The 18915-nt window shown below is 39.0% G+C and overlaps 1 protein-coding gene across 1 annotated transcript in view; it reads left to right on the forward strand.

Annotated features, from left to right (window-relative positions):
* The window catches only part of fbxl16 (F-box and leucine-rich repeat protein 16), a 78916-nt gene extending 60386 nt beyond the window's left edge, over positions 1 to 18530 (forward strand). Inside the window, exons 4-7 of the mRNA XM_057860899.1 lie at positions 457 to 722; positions 7474 to 7558; positions 7654 to 7717; positions 12017 to 18530. Of these exons, the coding sequence (XP_057716882.1) occupies positions 457 to 722; positions 7474 to 7558; positions 7654 to 7717; positions 12017 to 12165 (564 nt within the window). The 3' untranslated portion in view covers positions 12166 to 18530. The remainder of the gene's footprint in view (positions 1 to 456; positions 723 to 7473; positions 7559 to 7653; positions 7718 to 12016) is intronic.
* Positions 18531 to 18915: the final 385 nt, after the last annotated feature.

Consider the following 18915-nt stretch of genomic DNA (forward strand, 5'->3'; position numbering starts at 1 on the left):
CAAAGAATGTTTTTTTACGGAGTGTAAAGCTTTCGGTTAGTGGTTTAGCGAATGTACCTCCGGTGAACATTTCCAAAATAAAAGCACGTCATGTAGGTCATATAAATAATGATTTCTTAACCCACATACTTCAGAATTAATATTATAATATGTTGAGTAAATACTACAGAATACAGATTCTACACTAAGAATAGCTTTCAAATGACACTCTTTATGACAAATATGACTGGCAATGAATAATTATTATAATTATTATACTACTATTATATATAGTAGTATACTATAATAACAATAATGCTAGAATTTTTTTTTAAAGAATTGTTTTGAATAATGTTGTTTGATTGTCACTACAATATAAATAAAATGACCAGAAAAACCCAGAACTGAACAAGTTTGACTTCTCCCTTAACATCAATTACTGTTATATAAAATAACCTGCATTTCCCTCTTACGCAGGGCTATACCACTCACACCCTTCGACTTCACTCGTGCTGGGAGATCACAAATCACGGCGTTGTAAATATGGTGCACAGCCTTCCCAACTTGACGGCACTCAGCCTGTCTGGCTGCTCTAAAATCACCGACGACGGTGTGGAGCTGGTGGCGGAGAACTTGCGGAAGCTGCGCAGTTTGGACTTGTCGTGGTGCCCACGAATCACTGACATGGCCCTGGAGTACATCGCTTGTGACCTTCATAAATTGGAGGAACTAGTCCTTGACAGGTCAGTGTGTGTCCAATCTGTTGCAATCATTACAATAGAGTAATTTATGGGAGGATCTTGGTTGACATATTTTCAGCGCATTCGCACTTTATATCCCTGGTCTAGATGGGTAATTTTGTCCCCAGTCTTCTTTTACATACTGTATGTGTATCGTAAATCCTGAAACTGTTACAGTACAGTTAAATTTCACAGTATATCTACTACAGTACTCTAGAAAAGTTGCATTTGGCACGTGTAAAGACACTTATGTAGAGTTGAAGGCAGTAGCACAGCCTTATACATAAATTATTCTTCACGTTTAATGCTCTATTGAAAGTGCAATCTTGGCTATCCTTTGTTTTACATCTCCTAAAATTTATTCAGCAACCCATTAAATCACAGGTGTCAAACCGATTCCAGAAAGGGCCAAGTGGGTGCTGGATTTTGTTCCAACCGATATCATGCAGAGAGTTTAACCAATGAACTTCTACTGAAACAAGCAGCACCTGACAAAGTTTAACTGACTACACATGTAAAAGATCTGATTGGTGAAAAGGTGTCCTCTTCATTGGTTGGAAAGCAAACCTGCACCCACTTTGGCCTTTCTGGAATCGGTTTGACACCTTTGCATTAAATGTTTCTAATCCGATTATTCGATTATTCGAAAGAACTTGTTGATAGATTAATCGACTACTAAAATAATCGATAACTGCAGCCCTATTGGCGGGAGCATATCGATAACCTTTTGGACTACAAAGTATCGCGATACAGTGGAGCAAATAAGTATTTAGTCAACCACCAATTGTGCAAGTTCTCCTACTTGAAAAGATTAGAGAGGCCTCTCATGGTCAACATGGGGAAACCTCAACCATGAGAGACAGAATGTGGGAAAAAAAAAACAGAAAATCACATTGTTTGATTTTTAAAGAATTTATTTCCAAATTAGAGTGGAAAATAAGTATTTGGTCACCTACAAACAAGCAAGATTTCTGGCTGTCAAAGATGTCTAACTTCTAACAATGTCTAACGAGGTCTAACGAGGCCCCACTCGTTACCTGTATTAATGGCACCTGTTTTAACTCATTATCGGTATAAAAGACACCTGTCAACAATCTCAGTCAGTCACACTCCAAACTCCACTATAGCCAAGACCAAAGATCTGTCGAAGGACACCAGAGACAAAATTGTAGACTTGCACCAGGTTGGGAAGACTGAATCTGCAATAGGTAAAACGCTTGGTGTAAAGAAATCAGCTGTGGGAGCAATTATTAGAAAATGGAAGACATACAAGACCACTGATAATCTCCCTCGATCTGGGGCTCCATGCAATATCTCACCACGTGGCGTCAAAATGATAACAAGAAAGGTGAGCAAAAATCCCAGAACCACACGGGTGGTGAATGACTTACAGAGAGCTGGGACCACAGTAACAAAGGCTACTATCAATAACACAATGCGCCGCCAGGAACTCAAATCCTGCACTGCCAGACGTGTCCCCCTGCTGAAGCTAGTACACGTCAAGGCCCGTCTGCGGTTCGCTAGAGAGCATTTGGATGATCCAGAAGAGGACTGGGACAATGTGTTATGGTCAGATGAAACCAAAATAGAACTTGTTGGTAGAAAAACAGGTTTTCGTGTTTGGAGGAGAAAGAATACTGAATTGCATCCAAAGAACAGCATTAGCCTGGTACTCCAGACTCACCGCTGTTCCAGCTATTGAGTCTGGCCACCATTACCAGGGCGGAGCAAGCCACAGCAAACAGACAGCGGAGTGGACCAATCAGCGACGGGCGGGACGAGGGACTTGCGCGCGGAAGTAAACATACGAGGAGAGCGGAGTTTATTCAACATGGCTAGCACGAGACAGACTGTTGTCAATGACTTGTGTCGATGTGTTTTTGGTAATTTAAAACTGATTTTAACATGGATTGGAACATATTCTCGGCTGTCCTGTTCGCCATCTGTGTTGTTGTGGAGACGACTTCCGACGCGGAAGAGTGACGTTGCTCGTTAAGAACACGTCACGCAAATAAACAAATCTGATTTGTCGATTGATTTTGTACTTGCTCGAGAGGCCGTTAATGGGCTGGGTCCCAGACTATTCTCTCAGTGTTTGAAAAACACAGGGAGAACAGTCTGGCTGTTCCAGGCAAGAACACCATACCCACTGTGAAGCATGGGGGTGGAAACATCATGCTTTGGGGCTGTTTTTCTGCAAAGGGACCAGGAGGACTGATCTGTGTCAAGGAAAGAATGAATGGGGCCATGTATCGAAAGATTTTGAGTAAAAATCTCCTTCCATCAGCAAGGGCATTGAAGATGAGACGTGGCTGGGTCTTTCAGCATGACAATGATCCCAAACACACAGCCAGGGCAACAAAGCAGTGGCTTCGTAAGAAGCATTTCAAGGTCCTGGAGTGGCCTAGCCAGTCTCCAGATCTCAACCCCGTAGAAAATCTGTGGAGGGAGTTAAAAGTCCATGTTGCCCAACGACAGCCCCAAAACATCACTGCTCTAGAGGAGATCTGCATGGAGGAATGGGCCAAAATACCAGCAACAGTGTGTGAAAAGCTTTTGAAGAGTTACAGAAAACATTTGGCCTCCATTTTACCCAACAAAGGGTACATAACAAAGTATTGAGATGAACGTTTGGTATTGACCAAATACTTATTTTCCACCATGATTTGCAAATAGATTCTTTAAAAATCAAACAATGTGATTTTCTGTTTTCTTTTCCACATTCTGTCTCTCATGGTTGAGGTTTACCCATGTTGACAATTACAGGCCTCTCAAATATTTTCAAGTGGGAGAACTTGCACAATTAGTGGTTGACTAAATACTTATTTGCCCCAATGTATATCACCTTTTCGATATACGTACTGTCCCACCCCTCCTCGATATAGGAGTCGACTGTATATTGATAATTTATACCAATTTATGACAGCTGTAGCATAGGACTAGACAAGTAGGAAAAAAGATGACTCTTTTCATTTAATTATTGTACTGATTCTACTGCTGTTTAGTTACAATCTATTGTAGACTTATAATAACATTAGCAACTCCCTGTCTCATTCTAGTTTACATGAGTGACTAATATATGTAGAACTTATAATGCATTACGTCCAGCCCAATGCCCTATTATAATTGAGTGACTAACTCATACTTCCAGTCGATATTACAAACACACACACAAAAGATAATATATCACAACAACAGTCCTTACAGATTCTTGTCATCATAACTCACAGTGCTGTGGCCGGGAAATGGTTGGGGTGGAGGGTGGGGGTTTGGTCATGGGGATGGTGGGGGTGTGTGGGGGGTAGGTGGGCTCAATGAGAGCAGAGCATTGTAATGGCAGCGTCGGTATTTTGCTGAGTCCTTTATAAAAACAGTGGACTCATCAAATGGACTTTCAAATGCTGTAGTTAAATTAGTACAAAAGAGTTAAAAAAAAAAAAAAAAGCATTCATTTAACATCATGCCCCCAATATTATTATACGTCACGAAACCTTTTTTGGAGCTTAGATGTATCGAAAGGAAAAGCAAAAGTGCACATTTGTAATCATCCAACCATCCATCCAATTTGTATACAGTTTTGTCCTCATTAGGGTGAGCTGAGGCCTACACCAGCTGACTTTGAGCGAGAGGCCGGGTGCACGCTGCGCTGGTCATCAGCCAATAGCAGTGCACATATAGACAAGCAACTATTCACACTCAAATTCACACCCATGGATGATTTGGAGTCTAATTAAGCTGACTTTCATGTTTTTGCCAATGCAAACCTATGCTAGCATGAGGACAAAGTTGATTATGATTCATAATGGGCCTTATTAACCTAATGAGATTTTAACCCTTTCATGTACAAATTATGGCTTCTTTTTTATCTTTGCAATCCAATCCAATCCAATTAATTTTGATTAGGACAGGCGAATGAACGTTCCCTTCTGAAAATAGCACGGAAAGATGAGCATTCACAGCTTATCCTCCTAGTTTAAATGAATCGGACGTCTATCGCCGTCAATGGCTTTCAATGTGTTAAATACAATAGGGGGGCTATTTTACAGTGTTACATGTCCTGCCTCACCCTCTGTAAGTATTTGGTTCTGGCAGACCTCCTAGTTGCTTCCTCATAGTTCCATTTGCCTCTAGGATCCCCAGATATTTGTTGCAGTCCTGCACATCACTTATGTTGCCTTCAGGTAGTTCAGCCCCTTCAGTCGAGATCACCTTCCCTCTTCTGGATACCATTCGCCCACAGTTATCTAGTCCGAATGACATCCCAATGTCATTGCTGTATATTCTCGTGAGGTGAATCAGGGAGCCGATGCCCGCTCGTTCTTGGCATACAGCTTGATATCATCCATGTAGAGGAGATGACTGATGGTTTTTCCACTTCGGAACCGGTACCCGAAACCACTCTTGGTGATGATCTGGCTGTGGGGGTTTAGGCCTATGCAGAACAGCAGGGGTGACAGAGCATCTCCTTGGTACTCTACCAGAGGCCTGGGAGCTTGAGGGTCCTGCGCAGGATCTTAGCTGTCCCTAGGATTGCGCTCTTCTGAATGGAGACGTCGGACGTTGTTCCTGGTATCTGTTGGAGCCATGCACCCAGCTTGGGGGTTACTGCCCCTAGTGTCCCGATCACTACTGACACCACTCTTGCCTTGATTCCTCACATTTTCTCCAACTCTTCCTTCAACCCTTGATATTTCTCCAGCTTTTCATGTTCTTTTTTCCTGATGTTGCTATCGCTCGGGATTGCTACATCTATCACTACTGCTGTCTTCTGATGTTTATCCACCACCACTACGTCAGGCTGGTTGTCCATCACCAGTTTGTCTGTCTGGATCTGGAAGTCCCACAGGATCTTGGCTCGGTTGTTCTCGACCACTCCGGAGGTGTCGCCCACCTTGACTCTGGGGTCTCCAGTCCGTACTCGGCACAGATGTTCCTGTACACTATGCCTGCTACCTGGTTATGTCGTTCCATGTATGCCTTGCCTGCTAGCATCTTACACCCTACTGTGATGTGCTGGACTGTCTCAGGGGCCTCTTTGCATAGCCTGCACCTGGGGTCCTGTCTGGTGTGATAGACCCCAGCCTCTATTGCTCTTGTGTTAAGGGCCTGTTCTTGTGCTGCCATGATCAGTGCCTCCGTATTGTCTTTCAGTCCGGCGTTTTCCAGCCACTGGTATGTTTTTCCCATGTCAGCTACCTCCTCAATTTGTCGGTGGTACACACCATGCAGGGGCTTGTCCATCCATGTTAGCTCCTCAGGGTCCTCCTCCTTATTGGGTTTCTGTTGCCTGAGGCATTCACCGAGCAGGTCATCACTGGGGGCTATTTTCATGATGTACTCTTGGAGGGATGTAGTTTCCTCCTGGATCGTGGCTCTAATGCTCACTAGTCCTCGGCCTCCCTCTTTTCGCTTTGTGTAGAGCCTCAGGATGCTGGACTTAGGGTGAAACCCTCCGTGCATTGTAAGGAGCTTCCATGTCTTGATGTCGGTAGCCTGCATCTCTTCCAGTGGCCAGGATACGATGCCAGCAGGGTATCTGATTACTAGTAGGGCACAGCTCATATCAGCTGGATAGCTCATTGATAACATCGCTGACTTTGGTACAGGAGGTCCCCCCAGTCAGGAGCATAGTGGTGGGCTTTAGCCAATGCCCTTAATGATATATGCCTCACAATGAGCGGAACAATCAACGATAGGGTCATACCGGCTCGAACGTTGCCCGCGTCAGGTGTTGGGGTACCAGGACAACCTGATGTCAAGTGGGCTACTGGAACAAGACATATACTATAAGTAATGAATGGTAAATTGGTAATGGTAATGGTTCTTTTCATAAGATATGAGCATGAACATACACGAGTTTTACAAAAATTGCAGTCAATTTATGGTAATTTTTCCACCATAATTTAATTAAAACAAAGTGGACTGTGTAAGATATGTTTGATTGTATGACCATTATACTCTGCGGGTTATACAAGTTTGCTCTCCCACAGCTATTATACGCGCTCTCCCAAGCTATTATGAAGAATACAGTTTTAGCCCATAATCATGTGCTTACATTTTTATTACCAGCAATTGCTCACATTCTGCTGATAAATAGATACACACACATGTTGATTCATCACACAACTTCTCAGGACTTTTCCACCAAGCTACTTCGAGTGCAATTGTGTGTTCAAAACAAAGTTGCTTGCTCGCTCAAGAGTGTGACTGTTAATTTAATCAATGAGTGTGACTGTTAATTTAATCATTGACTAGAATAAGGAACTTGCCTGATCAAAACTGCCACGTTGGACAACAGTGTTGTAACTATATTCTGCCCAGCAACAAGCCCTCAATAAAAGTCAGCAGCGCGGGGAGCTCTGAGAGAGACTTCGATGAGACGCTCTTAGTCACGTTGCCCGATCTCAGACCTCTCCCCAAACTGCAGTTGGTAAAGTCTACTCTCTGCCTCCTGCCTCCTTGTGTCCTGCCTTTGTCACCTCGCTCTGGGTCAACAGCTAAATTGAAGAAGGTCTCGCACCGAAGGAGCCTTTGATATGCATGCCGAGGAAGCCCCCCTCAATCGGATTCTTCCACTTTGGAGGCAGGATTCAGAATTTTTCGTCTTCGCCCTCCGTCTTCGCCGACACCATATGCACGCGAGGCGAGTCCGCCACTCAGTCATTGCGTCTTTGTGTCGCAGAGTCGCCATGTAAACTGCCCCTTAGACCCAACAACTGAAACAACTGTTTTTGTGTGTTGTGCTTGCTTTTAGGTGTGTACGGATCACAGACACAGGCTTGGGCTATTTGTCCACAATGTCATCATTGCGGAGCCTTTATTTGCGCTGGTGTTGTCAGGTAACATAAAATGTACACAACATTCTCCAACCAGAAGAAGTCTGTTATATTTTCATGTCATTGCACAATTTTGTGTGTGTGTTTGACACAATCAGGTGCAGGATTTTGGACTGCAGCATTTGTTTGGAATGAGGAGCCTTCGTCTGTTGTCTTTGGCAGGTAATGACTTTTTTCTTGATGCTACATTGTTGGGGTGTATATTTGTGACCTGGCACAGCAAATTTAGCAAAACTGAGGTTTTGGTATAATCAAAAAGAGAATACATTTCAGCATTCCAATTAAGTTCATTTTGGGTTTTGCCTGGTTTATTGATCCTAAGGAGCAAGGTCATAGGTTTGCATAGGGACGGTATGGACTTTTCAGGATGCTCAAATTGTCCCCATCAACTTTTAAGCAACCTAATTTGCATTATTTATATAGGTAATTTAGATTGTCTTCCCATATGTTGTAATGATAAAATTGACCCTACCGTTATGAAGTGAATTTTTTCCTGATCTTCAGACTTTGATTTACCTCTTTTCACTTGCTGAATGAGCCGGTCCACTTTCCCCCTGAAACGCACGTGTGATTGGCTGATGACTTACAGTAATTTGAAATGTATTTATTTATTTTCTACATTATTTTATTTAAAAAATATTTTTATTTGCAGCCTATACAGACATTTTTCAGATAATCATACATTCATCATAGTCGAGGTAAAAAAAAATTTTTTTTTTGGTGTTGTTGCGTTTAGCTGTGCTTGTGGACAAAAGCAGTCATGTTTTACCTGAAGGAAGGCTCCATTTTTATTTTTATACACAGACTAAGAATTTTTTTCCAGTTATATTTATTTATTTAGACAACATTGAGGGGTCCTAATACAAATGTTTATTTTTTTGCGTTCCGGGATAGTTAAGAGATTATAAACAAGTTTCTGTTTATTGTGTATGTTAATACAATTCAAGTTATGTTCAAATATTGCAATTTACATTTGCCAATGAAATCCAGACATATATTCTGCAAGTTTTCAAAATGTTACTTGTAGGGCTGTCAAACGATTACATTTTATATCGAGTTAATTACAGCTTAAAAATTAATTAATCATAATTAATCGCAATTCAAACCATCTATAAAATATGCCATATTTTTCTGTAAATTATTGATGGAATGGAAAGATAAGAAACAAGATGGATATATACATTTAACATACGGTACATAAGTACTGTATTTGTTTATTATAACAATAAATCAACAAGATGGCATTAACATTATTAACATTCTGTTAAAGCGATCCATGGATAGAAAGACTTGTAGTTCTTAAAAGATAAATGTTAGTACAAGTTATAGAAATTTTATATTAAAACCCCTCTTAATGTTTTGGTTTTAATAAAATTTGTGAAATTTTCAACTAAAAAATAAACTAGTAGCCCGCCATTGTTGATGTCAATAATTACACAATTCTCATGGGTGCTGAAACCCGTAAAATTAGTCGCACCCAAGCGCCAGCAGAGGGCGACAAAAGTCCAAAAAACACAAGCAACAAGTGGACATTCCACTGTGCTGTCATTTTAATATGTTTGAGTGGGGCATGTGCGTTAATTGCGTCAAATATTTTAACTAGGGCTATCAAACGATTAAAAATTTTAATCGAGTTAATTACAGCTTAAAAATTAATTAAGCGTAATTAATCGCAATTAATCGCAATTCAAACCATCTATAAAATATGCCATATTTTTCTGTAAATTATTGTTGGAATGGAAAGATAAGACACAAGACGGATATATACATTCAACATACTGTACATAAGTACTGTATTTGTTTATTATAACAATAAATCAACAAGATGGCATTAACATTATTAACATTCTGTTAAAGCGATCCATGGATAGAAAGACTTGTAGTTCTTAAAAGATAAATGTTAGTGCAAGTCATAGAAATTTTATGTTAAAACCCCTCTTAATGTTTTGGTTTTAATAAAATTTGTAAAAATTTCAATCAAAAAATAAACTAGTAGCCCGCCATTGTTGATGTCAATAATTACTTACACAATGCTAATGGGTGCTGAAGCCTATAAAATCAGTCGCACCCAAGCGCCAGCAGAGGGCGGCAAAACTCCATAAAACACAATTAACATGTGGGCATTTCATTGTACTGTCATTTAAATCTGTCTCAGCGGGGCATCTGCGTTAATTGCGTCAAATATTTTAACGTGATTACTTAAAAAAATTAATTACCGCCCATTCACACGATAATTTTGACAGCCCTAGTTTCTTGTAGTTTTTGAAAAAAGTTTTGAATCGAATGGTGTATCACCTGAACCAATACATATGAATGTTACAATGAGTCAAGGCAGATTTATTTTGCATTTTTCATTTAGCGTATCGATTAATTAGGTTCATATTCGTGAAAAATGTAGCCCTGACCCCCGTTCAGCTGTTTGGTCTTATTAATGTCCTGTCCCCAGCAAAAAGTGTTCATGCAGGTTATGCTGTCCCTACCAGTGTTGAGACCAAACCTACGCCCTTGTTGGGGGGATGGATGGATGGATGGATGGATAGATTTTTATTAACAGACTCAAGGTCCAACAACACAACACAGCAATATATTAAAAAATAAATAAATAAAATAAAAGTTGAATAAAAAATAGTAAAACAATAACACAGCAGACAGACTACAAACACACTTTTGAAAACAAGCATGCGGTACAGCGATGCGTGCACGTTTTTGTACTGTTATTTGTCTCACATTGCCATCTAGTGGCTTGTCCTGTGAAATAAAGACACAACAGCAAGAGACTTTTGACAAATTTTGCTTACACTTTATGATGTTTCCCAATCTTAGTTTGCCAAGGCAAATTGTATATATTAAAAAACGATATCTCCCAGCACACAACCAAAAAAAAAAAAAAAAAAAATCTCACAAAAATGCACAGGTCATTCTGATATATGAACATTATGACATGAAAATATTCTTCAAAAATAGGTCTTCCTTTTTTTGTGTTATTTTGTTGTTGTTATTTATTCATTTATTGTATTGTCTACTACGTATTCATCAGTAATTGGTAAAAAATATATATATATATTGAGTTTTTCATAATTAAATAACACCCCAAAAATTAAATGTTAATTTATTTTTTACTGTTTATTTGAGATTCAGTTTGGTCTTTGGAGGGGACTAAAGAAAAAAATGTCATTTAATCAATCAATCAATCAATCAACTTTATTTGTATAGCACATTTAAAAATCCGCCAAGGAGACCAAAGTGCTTTACATAGCAAAACACAGCAAAATAAGTCAACTTTGAAAGATAAAACAAACACATAAAATAAAATAAATAAAAGACGAGGTCATAAACTGTCATTGCACATTAAAAGCTGAAGAAAAATAAAATGTTTTAAGACGTGATTTAAAATCCGTAAGTGAGGGGGCCTGTCTAATAGTAAGTGGTAATTGGTTCCACAGCCTGGGCGCCATCACCGCAAATGCATGTTCTCCAAACATATTTGGTAGTTCAAAAAAATATTTTAAGATTTGGTCTCTAACAAATACATTTAGTCAATAAATGGCTTTATTTTAGGGCTGTCAAACGATTAAAATTTTTAATCGAGTTCGAGTTAATTACAGCTTAAAAATTAATTAATTGTAATTAATCGCAATTAATCGCAATTCAAACCATCTATAAAATATGCCATATTTTTCTGTAAATTATTGTTGGAATGGAAAGATAAGACACAAGATGGATATATACATTCAACATATGGTACATAAGGACTGTATTTGTTTATTATAACAATAAATCAACAAGATGGCATTAACATTATTAACATTCTGTTAAAGTGATCCATGGATAGAAAGACTTGTAGTTCTGAAAAGAAAAATGTTAGTACAAGTTATAGAAATTTCATATTAAAACCCCTCTTAATGTTTTCGTTTGAATTAAATTTGTAAAAATTTCAATCAAAAAATAAACTAGTAGCCCGCTATTGTTGATGTCAATAATTACTCACACAATGCTCATGGGTGCTGAAGCCTATAAAATCAGTCGCACCCAAGCGCCAGCAGAGGGTGGCAAAACTCCATTAAACACAATTAACAAGTGAGTGTTTCACTGTACCGTCATTTAAATTTGTCTGAGCGGGGCATCTGCGTTAATTGCGTCAAATTTTTTAACGTGATTAATTAAGAAAATTATTTAACTCCCGCTAACGCGATAATTTTGACAGCCCTATTTCATTTATTTATTTAATTTTTTTTTGCATTTTGAATGTCGGCTATTTAAAAATTTGAATGGTGAGATGAAAATGTCCTCCAATTCTGAAATGACCCACGGATTACTTTTCAAAAATTGCTTTTCTAAACAGCGAATGGGTGAGTTTTCCATTACCGATTTCCCATGCCGAACCACGAATATGTGCGCCTAAATGTTAATTATCAAATTGAACTGTCGATAATTCCCAACAGATTATTCTCTCTTCTTCAGGTTGCCCCCTGCTGACCACTACAGGTCTGTCAGGTCTCATTCAGCTGCAAGATTTGGAGGAACTGGAGCTGACCAACTGCCCAGGAGCTACTGCCGAGCTCTTCAAATACTATTCGCAACACCTGCCGCGCTGCATGGTCATCGAATAAGACCACCGCCCCGCCCATGGCAACCGACCGCAATACTTCGACCTTCCTCCTCTTTACTTTTCTTTACTCTTGTCGGACGCCAGCCGGGATACAGAGCACCATTCCTCATTTCCCGGCCCTTCATCGCCCTGTCCGTCTTCCTCCACGCTCTATTGAGTAGGCTGACCAGCAGAAAGGAAGACAACGGGTGCTACGTGACTGGATGGTGTTCACCGATACTGCAGCGAAAGGCCTGGTATGACGTCTTGTCTGGCCACACATTTCTTTTAGGAAGGGCGCAGGAGTAACAGACAAACTGGGCGTGCAGATTCAGCTGCAACAAAGTTGGTATTAGAAAAACACAAATAATGACTAAACTGTGTTCCTGTTTTGGTGGAACTCACACATGTGCTTATACACTTTAACCACACTCACACATGGTGTATGTGGTTGGTGAACCTGACCACAAGTACTAACAGTTCTTTTTCATCACTCTATGTCAGGGGTGTCCAAACTACAGCCCGCAGGTCAATTGCGACTCGCTGCCCTGTTTTTATTGGCCTGCAGCAAATGATGAAAATATCAATGACAAGGCTGGCATTGAGTGATATAGTTTCGCTGCCATTGACAGTGATAAACGTCCAATCCAATTTGACTGGGGGGCTGGCAGCGATATACTGCTGCAGTCAAAATGGATTGGACATCTACCGCCATCTACCGCCATCAATAGCATCCAACGAGTTAATACTTAATAATGAATATAAATCAATACATTTTTAAAACCACAATCTTTCCTTCAATTTTTCTAAACGCGGCCCACGGAGATAAAGTTTGGACACCCCTGCTCTATGTAATATACCCGCCTGTTTTCTCCTCCAGGCTTTAGTGTTCTTTCATTCTGACACAAACCTGCCGGTAATGAAATCCGACAATCTCTCGGATGGAACTTCTTTTTCTTGTACATGAGATGTGTATGTCATGAACTCACGGGTCTTTTGGGGGGGAGCCCACTACCTTTATTTTTTTTTTCCATTTCTGTATTTTATCAGAAGTAAAAAAAAAATTTAAAAAACTAAACAAAAAAAACATGACAAGACATTTGCAAAACAACTGTTTACATTGTTTGACCTTTTTTTTGGACTTGCTTAACTGACTTATCGCTTCACATTTCTTCACTTTTTCTTTTTTTTTTTTTTTTTTTTTTTTTTTTTTTTTTTGCAAGACGGTGAAATTCTAGCTATAAGATGCTGTTGTACTCTATAGCTTTTGTGTCTTTTAGTCAGTGAGGCAGTCGCAGAGTGTGAAGAAAGAATTTTTTTTTTTTGCCAGAGGAAATTTTACCGGAGGTTAAGTGCTTTTTGCCTTGAAAGGTTTCGTGCTTGCAACTTGCAAGGTTGCCTTGAATTGTTTTGAAGTATTTCCAGAGTGAAGGGATGTTGTATTTTGGAACGTCGCTTATAATCTGGTTGGAAACGCATTGATGGTTAGGTGTTTCAATTTGCAATTGTGTGTTTTTAACTGTGAAGGTGAACATAAATTGTGGACCCCAACGATCAGACTACTTTATGATAAATTAGGGGAGTTCAGTATTTATTAACTTTGCCTTGGAAGTTTTTTGTTTTTTTTTTCTTCTTTTTTTTTTTGGGGTGCTGTTAAGCTCACTCACAAATTGCCCAGATTTGAAGATGACATGTTTTAACACTTTTACAGTTTTTCTCAATTGCTTTGGTACGTTTCTCACAACTGAACGTATCAAAACTACTTGTGCAATCCTCACAACATGTCGTACAAGTAGCAAAACAACATGGATTACCTGCAAAAGCCAGTTTTTTGTTCAAAATACTTAGTCTATCGCTCAAAATTACCTTTCTGTGTCTATGAACATGCTGTCAGAATGACAAGTCCTTGTTTCATTGTGTACAGACAAGAGAGTCAAATTGCTTAGTCATACTCTCAATTGCGTACCGCACGCGACACGTCACTTCCGCTCATTAATATTCATGACGTTAGCAACTGTTGCTAAGGGGGGATACGCTTCGTTTGTCCTTAATTGTAAATGAATGGAAATAGTGTATGAAGGAGATGTTTACAGAGCTAAACCTACCAATTCTGTCCGAAAATGATGTCCCTGGTGCCAAATTAACTTGTAAAGATGTGGAAGAACATACAAATGTTCAGTTAAAGAGATGGCTTGAGTGTAGAGGGCTGAAAAAGAGACGAGCTGATCCACACCTTTTTCCTTACGCCACTGACAATGACGTTGTCCTGTTTCAACAATCTATCCTTTACCCCCATATGCCCTGTCTTTCTTATATATTACATCCTCTGGTTGTCTTACGTCTCTGACCGTTCTTGGAGGTAATTTATATTGTTAGTTTTGTGTAGCGATCGCAAATGCTAGTCAGTGACAGCGAACAAACAATTTTAATTTTTTATTTTAATTTATTTCTATTAATGTATCTACACTTCCCCTTTACTAAAGTTGTTTCTTCACAACAGAAAAGGTAACAACGGTGGCAGTCAGCTACCACTTAAATTTTTTCCAGGTCATTCAATTCTCAGACAGAAGCAGCACGGCAAAACGCCACGCTAAAAAATAAGTAAAAATATTAGGGCTGTCAAAATTATCCCGTTAACGGGCGGTAATTATTTTTTTAAATTAATCTTGTTAAAATATTTGACGCATTTAACGCACATGCCCGCTCAAACAGGTTAAAATGACAGCACAGTGTCATTTCCACTTGTTACTTTTTTGGTGTTTTGTCGCCCTCTGCTGGCGCTTGGGTGCGACTGATTTTATGGGTTTCAGCACCATGAGCATTGTGTAATTATTGACATCAACAATGGCGAGCTACTAGTTTATTTTTTGATTGAAAGTTTTACAAATTTTATTAAAACGAAAACATTAAGAGGGGTTTTAATATAAAATTTCTATAACTTGTACTAACATTTATCTTTTTAAGAACTACAAGTCTTTCTATCCATGGATCGCTTTAACACTTTAACATCTTGTTGATTTATTGTTATAATTAACAAATACAGTGCTTATGTACAGTATGTTGAATGTACAGTATATATCCGTCTTGTGTCTTATCTTTCCATTCCAACAATAATTTACTGAAAAATATGGCATATTTTTAATTGCGATTAATTACGATTAATTAATTTTTAAGCTGTGATTAACTCGATTAAAAATTCTAATCGTTTGACAGCCCTAAAAAATATCAAAATGGTTTACCACTTCGGGGGACGCTGTGACAAGCAATGGGTCGAGATTGTCATTTGTAGGACCATGATCCCCAACAAAATTTTTACTGCATATGAAGGTGAATGACTTCACCTTGCTGATGTTAAACTGGTCTTTCAGACGTCCGCACAAGCTGATCCATTGCTCACATTTTTTCGTTTGAGTCTTTGGTTTCGGGAAATGCATGAAGAAAACATCTTTCATATGTGGACGGTCGTAATGTCTAGAGTCGTTTCTACAAGTTCCGTAGCAGCAGTGTTTGATCGACATGTTCGTTGTTGAAAGATTACGGGAGAAAACTAGGAGAAATATAATAGTTTGTATGCGAGGGTGTGTCTATAATGTCTCACTTCCGCTTTACGATGCGACGTCACGGTCTAAAAATAGCATTCGTGCGTTACGCTATTGAACAGTTACTCTGGTGGAAGACTCTGATGCTGAAGTTGGTGTACGTAGGTTTTGATGACAATTGCAAATTACACATTTGTGATTGATTGCATGAGACTGGACAAGATTCAGTTTATACTTTTACTGTTCTTACAAATTCTTGACAGTCACAGCGATACAGAAGGCAAAAGACAGCTCTGAGTATCACAAAGAAAAAAACAAAAGCAAAATTAGAAAAGTGAACGTAAGACATGTGCACAACTAAACATAGATTTTTTTTTTCCCCCATCATTCTTTCTGTACATTTTGACATTCCTCCCTGTTGAACCACGAATTTTTATCCACGTCACAGTGGTTGTCTTTTTTTGCTATACAGCATGGAAAGAATCTTCTTGAATGCCTTATCCAGCCTGTGCAGGCATCAGCTGTGATGTCATTGCATGCTCCATTCATGGCATCCAGAAGAGTCATCTGAATTGTCTGGCTGGCAATCATACACTTGCCATCTCCATGTGAAGAAAAACTCTTCTATGAGATTGAGGAATGGGGAGTATGGTGGGAAGAACTCCATCACCATTCTGTTGTTGGTTGCAAACCATTCCCTGATTATGTTGGGGTGGTAGAAACCCACATTGTCCCAAACTATCACAAATTTTGGCAGGTTAAAATAAGTTACGTAAAATAAGTCACAAAAATGCTTACAAATAAGCACACACATGTTGACATATTCTAACAGCATGTTCATGTATTTTGCATGTAAAGACTTAATCAATGAAGTAATGACTAAATGTTGTGGGTGGTGAGACTATTCAATAGAGACTCATGATCCACCATTTTGACCATCATGACAGATGCAACTGATAATGTAGGAAACAGCAGAGAATTGCATAAATCATTTGCATGGATGCACAAAAACATTTGCAACTTGCTCAAAGAAATGAGAAACTGCCTTTTTATGTGCACTAGTGATACAATGTTGCGAGGGTTGAACAAGTAGTTTTTAGAATTTCAATTCTGATCTGAGAAACGTATCAAAGCAATTGAAAAAAACTATAATTGAATCCTTTCATCAATTTTTTAATGTCTTTATTATTGTTATATAGGACCTTGGTGGCCCACCAACAATATTTTACAACCAACTGTAGTATTACTTACTGTTGCCCATAGGAATTTTGCAATGGGCAATCAAAGGGAAAAAAATCCATTATATAAATATTTATTTTAAAAATGCACATTTTAAAAAGTCAATGTGTAATTTAAAAAAATCTAAATAATTTTAGATGAAATACACTTAATTTAAAAACATTGAAACATCAAAATAATTTATTGGAAAACATTTTTTAGACATCAATTCGAAAATCTCTTGTGAATTCACATAGCTTCTCTCTTTGGCTGCCATTGACAGTGTTTGATCAAACGACGTCTATCGCCGTCAATAGCAGTGAAACGTGATCACTAGGGTTGGGCATTGTTTGAAATTTAGCGATTATGGTTTCAATTCAGACTTCACGTTTCGATTCCGGTTCCAAACGATTCTCGATTCCGATTCTTTGAAGAGGCAGGGTCAAAAAAAAAAAAATGCAGGGTCAAAATAAATTGTATAGTTTATATTAAAGTCTTAACTTCTCTATGATTTTTTTTTAATTAAATGAACTTCTTACAGGGCTAATTTTAACTTGTATATAAATATCAGTCTTTGAACTCGAGCAATTTTTTTCTGCTCAGCAGTCAAGGCATCGAAACAAGGAATCGAAATTTAAAAATTCGAACGATTCCGGGAGCCTCTTAGTGTTAGAACCGGTTACCATCGATGCTCGATTCTCAATGCCCAACCCTAATGATCACTCAATGCCAGCCTTTCCAAAGTGTTAAAATGGATTTGATGTCTAACACTATCATTGGCAGTGACTGAATGAAGGGCTACAAGCAACAAAAAAGCCAATTCTACAGTTTCCTACATCGATTTCAGCATGTCAGGTTTAGACCCCTGAGTTAATGTACAAGTACTGTTTCAATGACTAGCTCCATCTACTAGTGTTAAAACTGAGAAGTGCAATCGAATGTAGCCTGAACTTGAGCGTCTTGTGCGTAATATTGGTAAATGGAGTTACACTTTTATAGCGCCTTTCCACCTCTATGGCACTCAAAGCGCTTTGACACTATATCCTCATCTACCTACTAGTGAAGCAGCACTAGGATTAACGTGGGGTTCAGTATTTTGCTCAAGGGTACTTAGGCTTTGTTCAGACTGGCAGCCAAAATCTGATTTTTTTAGCCCATCTGGATTGAAACGGAATGGCTTTTTTTTGTAGTCTGAACAGTCACAAAGCACAGAAATCAGATTTTTGCGAGACAGATTAAAACCCCATACAGGAGGTAGTTTCATATCAAATATGGAAAAAAGGGACTCTATACTGGATGGCGCCTTCGTTGCCAGAGAAACCTGTCAGGTGTGTCAATAATGTGGACTAGTCTGAACAGGCCAAAACCTGATTTGAACACTTGCTAAAAGTAGTGTGAAAAGTCAGCCCTAAAAATCCGATTTGAGGAGTAATCCCATTGGAATCAGATATAGTGAGGAACATAAGTATTTGAACAGCCTGCAATTTTGCAAGTTCTCCCACTTAGAAACAATGGGCGGGTTTGAAATTTTGATGGTAGGTGCTTGTCCACTGTGAGAGACAATCCACAAAAAAAATCCAGAAATCACAGTGTATCAAATTTTTACCAATTAATTTGTATTATACTGCTGCAAGTAAGTATTTGAACACATGCCCATTAGCTAGAATTGTGAGGCTCAAAGACCTGTTAGGCACCATTAGGAAGTCCACCTCCACTCCACTTATTCCCCTAAATAAGTGGAGGTGGACTTTTTTTGAGTCTGAGTTTTTAACCTGTTTGAGGCAGTTAGCTGCATATAAACACCTGTTCACCCCATTCACCTCAAAGAGCTATCAAAGACACCAGAAACAGATTTGTAGACCCCCCCAACAAGGCTGGAAAGTTTTACGGGGCAATTGCCAAGCAGCTTGGTGAGGCCCCGTTGGAGCAATTATTAGAAAATGGAAGACGATAAACATGACAGTCAATCTCCCTCAGACTGGGGCTCCATGAAAGATCTACCTCGTAGGGTATCA

The sequence above is a fragment of the Corythoichthys intestinalis genome, chromosome 16 (genome assembly GCF_030265065.1).
Source record: "Corythoichthys intestinalis isolate RoL2023-P3 chromosome 16, ASM3026506v1, whole genome shotgun sequence".
In the NCBI taxonomy this organism is placed as follows: domain Eukaryota; kingdom Metazoa; phylum Chordata; class Actinopteri; order Syngnathiformes; family Syngnathidae; genus Corythoichthys; species Corythoichthys intestinalis.